Here is a 15686-nt window from a genome sequence, read left to right as displayed (position 1 = left end):
GCCCCGGGCTCGGCGCTGCTGCCCGCTCGCCCGCTCCTGTCGCTGGGGCTGCTGCAGCTGATCTTGGGCTGCTGCATGGTGGCACTGAGCTTCGGGGCACTGTCGCTGAGCAGCTCCCCGCAGGTGAAGAACTCGTGTCCCTTCTGGGCCGGCTCCTCGGTGAGTGCCGCGCGCGCGCCCCGCTCGCCCGGACAGGGCCCGCGGGGGGAGCAGGGGCCTCTGTTCGGTCCCCTCCACTGCCCCAGGACTGGCCTCCCACCCTTGAAGGCTGAGGTTGGGGAGCACGGTTCTTTGGACCAGTTGAAGTTTTTGGAGGCGGTGAGGCTGGGGGGTGGGGGTGGGAAACAACGGCTCAAAGAGAGAGCAGTTCAAGGGTGACTTGGGATGCACCTGGACGTGTCCTGTGCCTCGCAGGCGAGGGATTTTGTTGTTCCTGCCAAGTTCATAGAATACAGTAGATTTCCAACTCCGGGAGATTGAAGAATGGGGGTGGATGACAGGAAAGCAGGAGAAAATGATTCAACTTTGGGCCATTGAGTATTTACTTCACGGACAATTGTCTGCTCAGGGGGGACAGGCATTTGATCTCTTTTGTCCACTGAGGTATCAACAGTGCCTGGCACATAGTAAGTGTTCTTGTGGAGTGATTGAAGTGACAGCTTACCTTGGGGCATGTCATTTATTTTATTCCACTTTAAGGCACACGTAAATGTGAGATGTATCTGGTGTATGGCTCTGCTCTGGGGACAAGTTCAGGAGGTAATGACAGGGTGTGTGCAAACATCCTTGTACCTGGTCATTAAAGGAGGCCCCCACTTGATTATTGGAGCCAGGCGGGCTGCTGTGCAGAATTTAGTTCTCAAGAACCCAAGTGGTCATTATGCATGAGCTCCCCAACGCCCAAAAGAGCAGGTGGCAGCTAACTGGAGGTGCCTCACCCCCTTCAGGGACCTGCCCTGTTTCCTCCAATGGGGAACGGTGATCTGGGGCAAAAGGCGCCCAGCCTCTGGGGAAAGCTGCTGCCTCTTCTGTGTGTGGACTCCAGGAGGCTCCTCATCCCTGCCTTCTCAAATGTCATAGTGTCTAAGGCATCTAGCCTCTTGAGGCTTGCCTGCGGTTGAGAGCCTCAGAAATAGGTCTTTGTGGAATGATTGTGGAAGATGGGTGTTTGAAAACCAACAACCTTTTTATGGAGTAGGTCAGTCTAAGGCTGGCAGTGCCAATAGTTAGCATAAGATCTGCAATGAATGTATGTGCCGAATAAAATAGTCCTTTTGCAGGTCCCCACATACCCAGGTTCAAGACCGAATTTTAAGAGTATAGGGAGAACTAATTGAACCCAAAGTAATTGTTTGAATAAGAACACTAAGAACATTAAGTACCCTGAGCCCAGCCTGACATTTTATACTTAAATGGATGCCAGTTTGCTCTCCTTTTGAGACAGGTTGATGCTGGATGGTCGTACCTTGGAACAGCCCGTGCTGCTGTGGTAACTGGAGTTCATGCTTGTGCATTGCAAGAGGAGCCCCACCCTCCCGGCCCTGCTACTGGGCTCTTCCCGTGGCCTCCCTGAGTCTTTTTTAAAACAGTGGGGTAGGGATTAGATTCATTATGCTCCCTAGTCCACCCATCAGAGTAAAGTCGGCCAAATGGTGGAGGCATTTCATTTCTCTAAGTACCACGGGCCAGAAGTGAATCTTCCATACATTTTTAGGAATTTCATCTTTATAAAATCATCATCTCTTGTCCTCTCAAAGATAGCTAGTTTGGGCTTTAAAAAACATTTTTTTTGGCTGCTTATTTTTATATTTTGGAGAAAGAGCGAGAGACCACGAGCAGGGCAGGGGCAGAGAGAGGGAGACACAGAATTAGAAGCAGGCTCTAGGCTCCCAGCTGTCAGCACAGAGCCCAAAGTGGGGCTCAAACTCATGAACTGCAAGATCATGACCTGAGCCAAAGTTGGACACTTAATGGACTGAGCCACCCAGGCAGCCCCACCCAGTTTAGGATTATTTAAAACTATTTTTTTCTCTTCAGAAATCAAAACTCCAAATCAGTGTACTATTGTGAATTATTTTAGAGGTGAATGCCCTTAGAGGTCAGTTAAGCTACAGTTGGATTTGATGAAGTATTTTAAAAAAAAAAGGCCTTTAGCCAGAAAATGAAGGTTGTTAATCTGAACCTGTTGGCTGGGCGTGTCCTTGTTTCTAGAACACAGTGAAACAGAGCAGGGAAAGAATTAGTAACTTGGAACTAAATTCTCTTCTATAGGGTTGTTTTCCACCTCCCACCCCCTAGCTCTATGTACAAACCTGAAGTTGTTCATTATTCTCATTGTGGCCTGCTTCTGAGGTTGACCACAGAATCTACAAAGTGACAATAGAACCAACAGAAACTGCGTGTTCGGAATGACTGGATAGGATTTGAGGATGACATTAGGCTCCATGACCATGGAGTTTCAGGAGAGAAGTTTTACCAGGAGCACGTACCTTTTGAATTTATGTACGTGAGAGAGGCTTTTTGTTTTTGTTTTTTAATGCTGCATTATGGGAAATTTTAAATTTATTCCAACACTGCTCAGCCAACCCTCCTGTCCCTCGTACCCAGCACCAACAATTGTTTGTCTCCGCCTCTTCCTGGCTGTGCCGCTGGCTCTGTGTTCTGATAACATCAGAAGGCTGAGTGTTTCAGGCGGGGTAGGAATGAGCTCCCTCCGCTCCCGGGGCTATTTGTCAGATTAGCTTCCCTCATTATTTTGAAGCAAACCTCAGACATCACATCATTTCATCTGTAAATGGTTCCATATGTGTGTTGTTTTTGAAAGAAAATCTAAACAGAAAGAAAACCTAAAAAGAATAGAGAGGCAGCATAGACGTGACTGGGCAGTCTTAAGAATCCCCCTCCACTTTTAACATTTTATTATGAAAATTTTAAATCTCTGTAAAAATGTAGAAAGAATACAATAATGAGCCCCTATTTACTTACCATCAAGCTTCAGTAGTGATCAGCACATGGCCATTTCTAGCCCACATCCACTCCCCCTACTGGATTATTGTTACTATTTTTTAATTTTTCATGTTTATTTATTTTTTGAGAGGGAGAGAGACAGAGCACGGGGAGGGGCAGAGAGAGAGAGAGAGAGAGAGAGGGGGAGACAGAATCTGAAGCAGGCTCCAGGCTCTGAGCTGTCAGCACAGAGCTCTATGTGGGGCTCGAACTCACGAACCGCGAAATCATGACCTGAGCTGAAGTTGGACGCTTAACCGAACGCTTAACCGACTGAGCCACCCAGGTGCCATGCTTATTATTTTTTAAAAAATAATATTAATGTTTTTATTTATTTTTGAGGGAGAGAGAGATAGAGCACGAGCTGGAGAGGGGCAGAGAGAGAGGGAGACAAAGAATCTGAAGCAGGCTCCAGGCTCTGAGCTGGCAGCACAGAGCCCAACGTAGGGCTTGAACTCGTGAATCACAAGATCGTGACCTGAGCTGAAGTTGGTCGCTTAACTGACTGAGCCACCCAGGTGCCCCTCTCCTGGATTACTTTCAGGCAACTTGCTGGTATCGTAATTTCAGCCATTAAATATTTCAGTATGGCTTTCTTAAAAGGGGGGGCTTAAAAGAGAGAGGGGCTTGATAGCACATAGTAATGTGTGAAAGAAAGCTAAAGTAAGATTTTTATGCAAAAAGCTTAAAAATTATGACTTGAGGGCCGTTTTTTTAAAAAAGTAACAGCTTTATTGAGATATAATTCACAGTCCATACAATTCTCCTATTTAAGGCATGCAATTCAATGGTTTTCAGTGAATTCACAGAGATGCACAACGATCACCACAATCAATTTCAGAAAATTTTCATCATTGTGTAAAGAAACTCTGTACCCATTAACAGTCACTCCCCATTTCCCCCTGACCTGTTTACCCCTAGGCAACCACTGATTAACCTACTTTCTGTGTCTGTGCATTATTCTAGACATTTCATGCAGATGGAATCATACGGTATGTGGTCCTTTGCAACTGGCTCCTTTCACTTAGTATAATGTCTGGAAGGTTCTTTCATAATTACAGCATGTCAGTATTTCCTTCCTGTTCATTGCCGAATGAGATTCCACTGTATGGATATGCCACATTTTATTTCTCCCTCAGAAGTTTTGTTGACCTATGGACCTAGGTAGTTGAGTGACAGTTCCAGTTTGTCGAAGGTTACTTTGGACTCAGTAGGAACACAGAAGATAGAAGATTGAATGACCGTTATGTGCCTTAGTCTGCGATAGCAATTAAATTGGCAGATCTTTCTTCAGGTTTGGTAAGGATTTTATTTCTGTAATTGATACAAAATTAAATTCAAGGGACAGATCTATTCATTGAAAGGACTATTACCAGTATAATTCAAGAATATTTTTCCGAATATACTTCCGTAAGTGCTCTCACCTTGAGGCTGAGATTTGGAAGCTTCTTCCTTCATTTGTCTGGATCTTAAAGGTATTTTATCTATTTTAATGTATATTAAGAATTAACAAGTCCTATAAAGAGTCCTTTTCCATATGCCACATGTTTTTAACATACTCATTGTTTCTGAGCATTCTCTGATCATTTTTCTTCCTGGTATCTTCAGTTAATCACTCAATCTGTTATTATTATTCCTAAAGGGCATGCAGCTAAGAGATTAGACACTTTAATTTTTTAATTTTTTAAAGTTTACTTATTTTTGAGAGGCAGAGAGAGAAAGACAGAGCACAAGCAGGAGAGGGACAGAGAGAAAGGGAGACACAGAATCCAAAGCAGGCTCCAGGCTCTGAGCTGTCAGCACAGAGCCCGAAGTGAGGCCCGAACCCACAAACTGTGAGATCATGGCCTGAGCCGAAGTCTGATGCTCAACCGACTGAGCCACCCAGGTGCCCCGCGATTAGCCACTTTTAAAAGCATCCTGAAGTTTGACTCCAGATCAGTGACCGTTGGAGGATCACCTAGACTCTGTGGAAGCCATGCTCTCCTGGCTCTTGACTTGGGGGATATTTAGTTACTACCACAGGACACTGGATTAACGATAGAGAGGATTGCCTCGGTTTGCGTCTCCTCCCTCAGAAGACAAAATCCCCGGGGCGCCTGGGTGGCTCAGCTGGTTAGATGTCTGACTTCTACTCAGGTCACAGTCTCACAGTTCGTGAGTTCAAGCCCTGCATTGGCCTCTGTGCTGACAGCTCGGAGCCTGGAGCCTGCTTTGGATTCTGTATCTCCCTCTTTCTCTACCTCTCCCTTGCTCATACTTTATGTCTCTCTCTCAAAAAATAAATAAACATTAAAAAAAAATAGAACAAAAAAGGAAACAAAATACCTCACTCTGATGACATACACAACCCTTGGAAGATATCTGAGGCAGATGGTAGAGTTGGTTATTATTATTTTTTGCTCTCTTCTGGGAACCCTAATACCCTTAAAGACATCTGCATACATTTCTGCTTTGAGTCTGTGACCTAAACTTATGGTCATCCCTCCCTCGAGTCTGTAATTCTTTGACAAGATTCCAGTTCCTTATAAAGAGACAGATATTAGTGAACCTTAAGGTAAACCTTTTTTAAAATATTGCAGTGATGAAACTTTAAAAAATAGAATGAATGGTTCAGAGGAGAAGCTAGCTAAAAAAACTCTGAAGTCTCTACTAGTTAAATAAACAATACATTTTTTCTATCATATCATCAAATATTAATTTAATATTTATGGGCCATTTTAAATATAATTTTTTTGTGATGAATTTTATTGATTTCCTTTGGTCCTTCATTTTCCATGGCAGCAAAGTGACATTGGTAAGTTCTTGAGTAAGTCATTGAGCCTCTCAACCTCAGTTACTAATCTGAATAATGGGTGCAATGATTGTTGCCTCAGAACTGATTTTGTGAAGGTGTAGAGAACAAACTCTATCAGTGTTTTTTAAATATCAAGGCAATATTTAGTCCAAGTAAAGTGAAAAGGCCAGGTTTCTGTGGGACATTTTAGTAACCACCATGTATACATTAGAAAGATTCCGGGTGCCTACTTCCTGGATCATGTTGGACATATAAGGAAGAATGATATACATGAACACATACACACATGCACACACACTTTAAAACATTTTTTTTAATGTTTTTAATTTATTTTTGAGAGAGAGAGACAGCACAGGTAGGGGAGGATCAGAGAGAGAGGGAGACACAGAATCAGAAGCAGGCTCCAGGCTCTGAGCTAGCTGTCAGTACAGAGCCCGACGCAGGGCTTGAACTCACAAAATGTGAGATCATGACCTGAGCTGAAGCTGGACCCTTAACCGACTGAGCCACCCAGGTGCCCTGCACACACACTTTTCTTAAATTGCCAGTATAAAAGCTATAGGGCAAGATAGGCTGTTGAGCGCTTTGGTTATCGTGTGTTTAATTCTTAATGCAAACATGGAACATTTATAGGTCGGCTCTTTTTATCTCTATGTTTAGATATAGCAGCTTTTGGCAAGCAATCCAGGACATTTTTGCCCTGAGGCATGTCAATGGGTAGCAAAGAAAAATAATAAGGGTAGTAAATTAATAAGCTTTTGATCTTAATGATTTGATTTTTAATTTGGGAAATTAAGACACATTAACCATATGTGGCAGGTAACAATGATTGTTGTGTGGAATATCTTGGAATCCTTCTTTGCAACATCAGAAAAAAAAAAAAAGAACTCTGCTTTTTCCTCAAAGCTACAAGGAATGGGTTACAAGGAAGTGAAATCAAAATTATAATAAATTTCATTATAATAATATAGAGATAATTTAGTGTTAGAAAATAGGTTTTTGCTCACTTATTCAGGGCAAGTTTTATCTTGCACTTGGTGGAAAGAATGTTATAAAGTTGCTTTTTAGTGTTGAGTTTAATTGGGCTTGAAGAATGGGAGAAATTGAGTAGAAGTAGGTATATGCCTTTGTGTCTGGGTTCAGGAGTGAGGTGGGTGTGCCTATAATTCCCACCTGCCACTGGAGTATAATTTCTTAACACATCCCTGTGTACAGAAATCCCGTTGTGACTTAGTGTGAGTGCGTGCTGAGTCTACAAACAATTCAAATGGAAATTTATTTATTACCTTTAAATATTTTGCCTTGCAATCCATGAACATAGTATATGGCTTGATTTATTTGGGGTTTCGTTTAATATTGCTTAATAAGGTTTATATTTCTTCCTACTGGGTCTTAAATATCATTGAAGTTATATGTATTTTGAGATTTCTGAATTTATTATTTGCCAAATACATTTTGTACATTTTTTAAGGTTTCATTTATTAATTTTTGAGAGTGAGAGAGAGAGGGGAGGGGGAGGGAGAGAACCCCAAGCAGGTTCTGCTGACAGCATGGGGCACGACACAGGGCTTGAACCCATGAACTGTGAGATCATGACCTGAGCCCAAACCAAGAGTCAGATGCTCAAATGACTGTGCCACCCAGGCACCCCTGTACGTATTTTTAAAATTATATTTTAAGTTTAGTTTGTTGCTTATATATGTAATATACCCCCTCAAAGATAATAAAGATAGCGCAGCTCCTTAATTCCAGGATCTTTGATTTTAAATAATTGTATCTGCCATGATCTATCAAATATATCTGTATTCACCTTAGCAACCTATTCCTGGGACTTTATCCAACAGGAATAAAAAGGAATTGGTTTTAAGCATTACATGGCCATGGATGTTTACCATAGCGTTGAAAGTGAGGGCAAAAAACTGGAAATAGAGTGACTACCAATGAATATGGAAATGGGTGAATACATGAGGTAAGCCATATGTGGGAATATTATGTAGCCATTAAACAGAAATGAATGAGAGCTATTCCAGTGGACATGAAGAGATTTCCTTGAAGTATTTACTGGGAAAGAAAAGGGAGGAAAAGTATCTTTTATGACCCATTTTTATAAAATATATATACACATCCACGTTTGTCTAGTAATAAGAATTTAAAGAAAAATATCTGCATATGTGACCTATGTAAACATCCCAAATAGTTACTGTGGGGTGACGTGGCTGGTGGGGGAGGTGGGACGTGGAGTGGGGTCTCTTGCTCGGGTGTTTATGGGCGGGGCCAAACACCTCATCTTAATGATAATGTTGTTTTAATAGAAAACATATGTTCCAAAAAGCCGAACCACAAGGTTCTATATTAATGGAGACAGGTGGTCTAAATATTGAACACTAACTGATAATTTGCATTATCATTAGATTTTAGTGAAGCGGGCGGTTTGTGTTTCCCTCAAGGGCAGTCAAAATTTTTCAGTTTTGTTTTTACAAAAATAGTCGCCTTAGTGGGGCGCCCAGGTAGCTGTCCGCGCAGAGCCTGCTACATACAGGTCCTCTGTCCCCCTTTCTCTCTGTTCCTCCCCGGCTCATGCTCTCCTCGCGCGCTCTCGCTCTCGCTCTCTCTCCAAAATAGATAAATAAAAACTTAAAAAAAACAGTTTCATTACCTCAGCTAGGTCCAGTGAGCAGCAGGGCCGGCAGGAGGGAACACATGGGTGCACGTGCACACACACACGCACGCACGCACGCACGCACGCACGCACAGCATGTGCGTGGCCGCACACAGCCTGCAGGTGGAGCCAGCGCGGGATTGCCGGGAAATCCGAAGGACCTTGTGTCGTCACTTCCCTGCAGGGTAAAGTTTTGGGTTAGAAGAGACCCGGAGATGGTTTCCTTCACTTAACCCACATTTCTGAGGAAACGAGAGTGAGGACCAGAAAAGCAGTAAGACTTGGCCAAGGTCACATGGTTACTTAGAAATCAGGTGGGGAACCCAGACTCCAAGGTCTCCTGGATTTCAAGTCGCAATTTGTAAAGTAGATGCAGCCACATGCAGACACATGTCCTGCACGCCTCCGCGAAGAAATCCTTTAGAACAAAGAAATCGCCTGTTGAACTTATGATTGCAAGAATGTAGTGCCCAGTGGGCATGCAGCTGACAGTATGTTGAAACATAAATGGGATACAAGGTCTACTGCCTGTCTGCCCATATATGGTCTTTGGGTCCTTGATATAAGTGGGTAGACTTGTCCTCTGCTCCTTTGACAATGATTTACTCTGAGCCAGTAAATGGAAAATGGAGAGTTTCGAAGCAACACTGTGAAATCCCTACAGATTTGTCGCCAAGAAGCAGTCCTTGTGAACTGCTACCTTGGAGGGATTTTGGTAAAAAGGGCACATAAAGTAAAACCCTCATAACTGCATTCCGCAGATGCGTGCACCCTGTTATACAAAGGTAAATGTGCCCCAGTCACATCGGAATGTCCCTGAGCTGAATAATTACTTTGATTGTTCTTTCCCAACTGCTTAGTGAACCATGTTGTCCAAAGGGCTGACATTGATGTCCAGTTTTCATTTTGGCAAAATGCTGATTCCTCATTACGAAGGATTTTAGTTTGTTGTTTATTGAAGTGTCATTTTGTGATACGAGACTTCGCTCACTGTAGTCCCCTCCCTCTTTTGTGGAATAAATGCTCAGGAATAGTTATCAGTTGCCTGTCACGTGACAGGTGCCAGGCTGGGAGCTGAGGACTCGGGAGACAAGAATTCATGGTCGGTGGGCAAGGCAGAGATGCACCTCTCAAGTTATAATGACAGAGAACGTTTTGGGGGGAAATTGTGTTGAGGAGTGTGGGGAGGTGGGGAGGTGGGATCAGTGAAGGCGTCTCAGGGGAGGTGACTGTTAGCTGGGATCTTGCAGGATGTGTAGGAGTTCTTAGGCAGCTATGAAGGGAGCTGAGAGGAGAAGATACTGGCCCTAAGAGAAGTACAGAGCCCCGCAGTGCCGAAGCCTAGCAAATCTGGGGCGCCTGGGTGGTTCGGTCGGTTAGGCATCTGACTCTTGGTTTCAGCTCAAGTCATGATCTGTTGGTTTCGTGAGTTTGAGCCCCAAATTGGGCTCTAGACTGAACAGTGTGGAGCCTACTTGGGATCTTCTCTCTCTCTCCCTGTGTCTCTTCCCCTCCCCCACTGGCACTGTCTGTCTGTCTGTCTGTCTGTCTCTCTCTCTCTCTGTCAAAATAAATAAGTAAACTTAAAAAGCCTGGCCAGTCTGACGGGGGACAGGTGTGCCTGGAGGGAAGATGGGGGGGCAGTGGTGCATGGAAACCAGACTTGAGAATTGGGCAGAGGAGGGTCCTGAGAGACCTTGTGTACCATTTCAGGGAGTTTACTTGTCCCGTAAGGGGTGGGTACCTACCTGACGGAGGAAGGGTTGCAGCCACACATCTTACGAGGCCGTCGATGGTGACAGGGTGGGTGCTCTGGGGCAGGGAACTTGGGTCTGCAGTACTGACTCCTTCACTAACTGGAAGGGTGGGCTGCTCTCCCATGTTCCTAACTGACCTTAAGAAAAAACACACCCAGTCAATAAAAAAAGCTTTGGGGTCCTGTGGGAAGGAGAGTCCAAAGTGGTCTACCAGGGCTCCCAGAATCAGCAGGAATGTCAAATGTTTGAGTTAGAAGGCTTCGAAATTTCAGGTGTTGGTTTTTTTTTTTTTTGGAAAAAAAAAAAATAGAGACTAGGATTAGTTTGTTGGAATTGGTCCCTTGTCTAGATTTATGATACTGTTTGTACCTTCTAGGTGATACTCTCAGGAATCATAGGATTAACAACTTGGAAACGGCCTATGATACTGCTGGTACGTATGGATCTCATACATTGTTACCCTTTGTTAAACGTGCTGTGTATGAAGACTGTGAACTCAATCACTGAAGAACAATGCCCGAGCTTTCTTGTCCATGAAAAAAAGAAGCTAGCAGTGGATAATATTAGAAGTCAGATGTTCTGCTCATGGCAAAGTGAGATGATAATTTTTTGGGGGGTACCTTTTTATTGTTCTTATTATGTACCACACTGATACACTGCATAACCTTCTAGAAGGGGTTGGATGAGCATAACCGAGTTATTTTTCATCAATCAGGGAAAGGCTTCCCTACTCGATAGTATCCAAACCCTTTGACACATAGTAACAATTACCTCCAGAGATGAGCCTGTCTCTTTGCATCAGACTTCACTGAGGAGGATAACAGGCAGCCCTTCTGTCCTCGACGCCCCCCAACCCCACCTCTGCCCCGTCCCTGTGGAGGTGCGCAGTGGCTATGGTGGGGATGACCAAGGACGTGACCGCGATGTCACTCTGGGGCAGAATCTCGAACCAAATCACACTGAGGTTGCCAGGACCCAACCTTCCTTCTGGTCCCTCTAGAGGTAACCCAACCTCAGTGTTGTCAGTTTTCGGATTCATTTTAAGCTTCTTATGTACCCAATGCTCTCCACGTGTTTTTAGTTCCCAGATTAGATCTGTTGTAAAAATACAATTTTTTAAAATGGTTTATTGTGGACATTTAAAAACATATACTAAAGGAGTAATATGATGAACTTCTTGTACCAGTCACCCAGGTTCAACTACCAGCTCAGCCAGTCCTGTTAAGCTGGCCCCTCACCCATTCCTCGGCTCCCAGTATTCTTTTGAAGTAAATCTCAGATATTAAATCACGACACATAATTTTTTATTCTTATAATGATTTGGTTGGACTACCTTACAGTTTCATTGCTTAGACTTTCTATCGGCTTTAGTTTAGTTTCTATAGTCTATAGACTTTCTATAGTTCTTTATCACATATAACATATGTTCATGGTAATGTAGGCATATATTGGTAACTGTATCCTTTCAGTTAAGGCAAAGTTCATATAATATAAAGTTAACCATTTTAAAGTTTACAGTTCAGTGGCATTTGTGTATTCCTAATGTTCATTTTTTTGTTTTGTTTTTATTTGCTCTGTCCCTTGGATTCAGGGAGTACTATAAAAAACAGATAATTGCCAATAGAGTTACCAACTTTCAAAGATGAAGTAGGGGATCTAAGAAACTTGATTTGAAGTACATATAGTGAAAAAATTTTTTTCTATATGGCATCTCTTTTGACTTCTCTCCCGTTCATTTTGATACAGGGTTAAATAATTTTCTAAATTCATTTTGTATATTTACTCAACAGTCCCTCATAAACAGGCCACTGTTTGGTGGGCAGTGGGAGATAACTACAAACCTAGCTAAATTCTTAAATGCAGGGAGAAGAAACACACTGCAGAGGACAGGCTGCGTAACGGATCCCAGAACTGCATTGATGGTCTTGAACAACTAAAGAGTTTTCAGGCCCACGAGACAATTTAAGCAGCATTTTAGAAGCACATCAATTATTCCATTTCATGAAACTCTGTTCATATATCTGGAAGGAGTAAATTATTAGTCCAACATTTTAATCTCTGAGATAGCAGAGTAGGAGAAAAATGAGGCTTCAGATAAGTTTTATGACATGTGTTATGAGTGGCTGACGTTTATTTTGCAACAACTCTCTAGAAAAATGTTGGATGGTGTTCAATGTTTATACTAATATTTGGCTCTAAGAGTCTTTTTTTTTGCCCTGATTTTTCCATTGGGTCAATATTGAAATGCCGAGTAATACATCCGTCAGGTATTTAAATTAAAATCAGAAAATCTCTAATGCTTTTTGTATTTTTAAGACTCTAAATGGGAGAATATGAGCATGTGTTCCGGGTAGATATGTAGAAATTCGACCTTTTAAGACATTTATTTCTCTAACATTGTTTTCTTTGGGAAAGGTGCCTCATAAATTTATTACGTGAGCTCAAGCAACTGTAAAAGAAAATGACCTTCATAGAAAGGTATCTTTATTATATGCCTTTAAATTTATTTCTCATCTTTGTTGATAAGTATATGTGCAACTTTGTCAGAGTTATAACCAGTTTGTACGTACTATGTTGTGCTTTGCTTTTTGTTTATTGTTATATTAAGTTCATCTCAGTAAATACTGTGTTTCTGTGGACAAGGGGTCCACACGCCTGCCTGAATGACACGCTGTCATATTTCTGTATTACCATCAGTTGTAAGCCTGTTGGACCCATAGGCTTCTATATTTCGACTGTTATGAGTTACGTATTTAGAAGGTCACATAGAGATTGTTTTGAAATGTTAATTAGTATCAACTTATAAAGAAGATAAGTTAATTGATAGGAGTTGTATAAGGACAGGCTTTCTGGGTACATCAATAGATCACTTGAGCCTTAGTCAATGTCATCGGTGAAAAATCCTCAGTTCGTGTGAAACTTAATATTCTGTTATAACTTGTGCCGCACGCTTCTGTTATGTGAAAAACTGGAAAAAACCATGTGATGTAATGGAAGGAGCTGGATATGCCAGTCAGACACTCCTAGTCTGTGTCCTAGCTCATGCCCCTGGAGAACTCTCTAATGTACAAGCCACTTAACTTTTCTGAGTCTAGGTTTCTTTTCTGAGTGAGGGGATAATCTGGTGACACCAAGGGACTCTGTCGCCCCTCCCACAGCCCCACTCAGTAGATGCTTCACCTTTTCTTTGGCTTCCTGAGTTAGGGAATGTGCCACTGGATGATTTTGGGCAGGAGGTCATGTTCCATCAGAGAGCCAGCAGGGCCCTGTGGGGGTCTCTGTTCCCATAGGCGTGGGCTTGGCTGGTCAGTTCAAGCCCTTCTTCTTGTCCCATACTCTACCCACAGGGGCACCTTGTGACTCCAACACAGCCGGGCAGTCTTATACAAGTCGGACCTCCTTCCCCAACTGTTTGCTTGGCTGGCTCCTTCTCTTCTGGGTTTCAGCTCAGCAGTCCCTTGCTGAGACGGACCTTCCCTGACCACCCTGCTAACACTGGCCCCACACCTTTGCCTCTCACCATGTCCCAGCACTGACTTTGGGCTTCATTGTCCGTAATTTGCCTGTGTGCTGTTGGTGCACTGCTTGCTGTCTGTCTCCCCACTGTGGGTGGCTGTATGAGGACTGGGGTCCTGTCCATCCTCTTCACCCCATTCCCTCAGGGCCACTGGGCTCACTACACCTCTGTTGTTGACCATGAAGTTAATTTGGCACCCAACAAGAAATTTAGGCTTTAGGTTCTCGACGTTGCTTTTTTACTTTTGTCTGAAATTTCTCGCACTTGTTTTCATTCTGTAGAACGTCATATTCCTCCCCTTTTTACTTCAGGAGAGTTAGAGAGTATAATGCTGGTGGAGTTTGGGAGGGGGCAGGTTGGTCTTTCCCGGGCCCTTTGAGAGGCAAGCTGGCCTCATTTTGAGTTGTTGGGCACACACTTGGATATTTCCTTTTGAAAACCATTTATATTTGTGCGTCTCCTTTTGTGATTGTCTCAGCGATTACATTAGGTTTTATACCAGTGTGAACAAAGAAGGCTCAGTCTGACCCAATTCTTTCACGCTCAAGGTTTCATGGAAACTCAGAGTTGGAAGTTTTCATTTATTGGATCTTCTTCCTTATGCTGAGAAAATACTCATGTGTCCAAAACAAAAATAATAATGTTGGAACATAGTTTGTAAATATTTATAGCTATTTTTTAAAGAAATCCTTCCTATTTTTTTTAAATTTAGAGTAAGAGAGAGCAGGGTAGAAGGTCAGAGGGAGAGGGGGAGAGAGAGAGAGAGAAAGAGAGAGAGAGAGAGAATCTCTGGGGCTCAATCCCATGAGCCCAAGATCACAGTCTGAACCAAAATCAAGAGTTGGATGCTCAACCACTGAGCCACACGGGCACCCCATCTTTATAGCTGGTTTTGACTATGACTAGAATGAAGCCAGGGTGTATGTGCATATAGATGCACTATGTGTGCACACGCCATTCCAGCTTGCATATTTTCTATCAAGAATAAACATTTCCTTTACTTACTTACTTTATTTATTTATGTTTATTTGAGAGAGAAAGAGAGAGAGAGAGAGAGAGAGAGAGAGAGAGAGAGAGACAGAGCATGAGAAGGTGAGGGTCAGAAGGAGAGGGAGACACAGAATCCGAAGCAGGCTCCAGGCTCTGAGTTGTCAGCACAGAGCCCGATGCGGGGCTCAAACCCACAGACCGTGAAATCATGACCTGAGCCGACTGAGCCATCCAGGTGCTCCATATTTTTATTTTTTCCCCCATGAAGTTTGGAAGAGAGGGGGATGAATATAACCTCAAAGCTGATAAAAAGACAACTTTAATCTTTAGCGTCAAGAATGAAAGTACTTCCCTGGTGGTGTTCTTGGGTCACATATGTGGTTTATTCCCAACTGTAAGCCATGTGGATTTGAACCCTAGAGGGAGAACAGAAGAGGTTAATGAACTGGCTATCTTAAAAAACGTGCCATCAGTTTCTCTTCTAACTTCAAGATTATGGAATTTAGCGTAAAACTTCCTTACCCAAGAAGACTCTCAAAACTGGTCCCAGTAAGACATGCAGACATTCTGCCCCTCTCATCTAGCGGTCCAAGTAGGCTAGGCTGGCAACGTGGTTCTGCTCCGCAGAGCCATTTGGGGATCCGGGTGCTTTCCATCTATTGTGTCTTGAACTGAGAGTCTTGGATCATGCAGACCCTTGGTCAAGAGACTGAGAAATTAGCCCACCAGGTAGTTAGAAATACTTGTAGGTAGGGGTGCCTGGATAACTCCATCGGTTAAGTGTTTGACTCTTGATCTCGGCTCAGGTCTTGATCTCAGGGTCATGAGTTCAAGACCTGCATAGGGCTCCGCACTGGGGGACGGGGGTGTGTGAAGCCTACTTAAAAAAAAAAAAATTCTTGTATGTGTTAGCTGCAAGATGGATGCCAGGAGGGATCAGAATACCTGTGGGCAGTTTAG

The 15686-nt window shown here is 43.1% G+C and overlaps 1 protein-coding gene across 3 annotated transcripts in view; it reads left to right on the top strand.

Moving 5' to 3' along the window:
- FAM189A2 (family with sequence similarity 189 member A2) overlaps positions 1-15686 on the top strand; it is a 64014-nt gene that overhangs the window by 626 nt on the left and 47702 nt on the right. For 2 of the 3 annotated variants that reach the window (XM_029920895.1, XM_029920896.1), the window contains exons 1-2: positions 10-159; positions 10596-10652. In XM_029920895.1, coding sequence (XP_029776755.1) covers positions 76-159; positions 10596-10652 — 141 coding nt within the window. In that variant the 5' untranslated portion in view covers positions 10-75. Of the gene's footprint in view, positions 1-9; positions 160-10595; positions 10653-15686 lie in introns of those variants that run through there. The other variant, XM_029920897.1, reaches the window with a different exon arrangement.

Source organism: Suricata suricatta, chromosome 13, assembly GCF_006229205.1.
Source record: "Suricata suricatta isolate VVHF042 chromosome 13, meerkat_22Aug2017_6uvM2_HiC, whole genome shotgun sequence".
Lineage (NCBI taxonomy): Eukaryota > Metazoa > Chordata > Mammalia > Carnivora > Herpestidae > Suricata > Suricata suricatta.
This window is presented reverse-complemented; position numbering and strand designations above follow the sequence as displayed.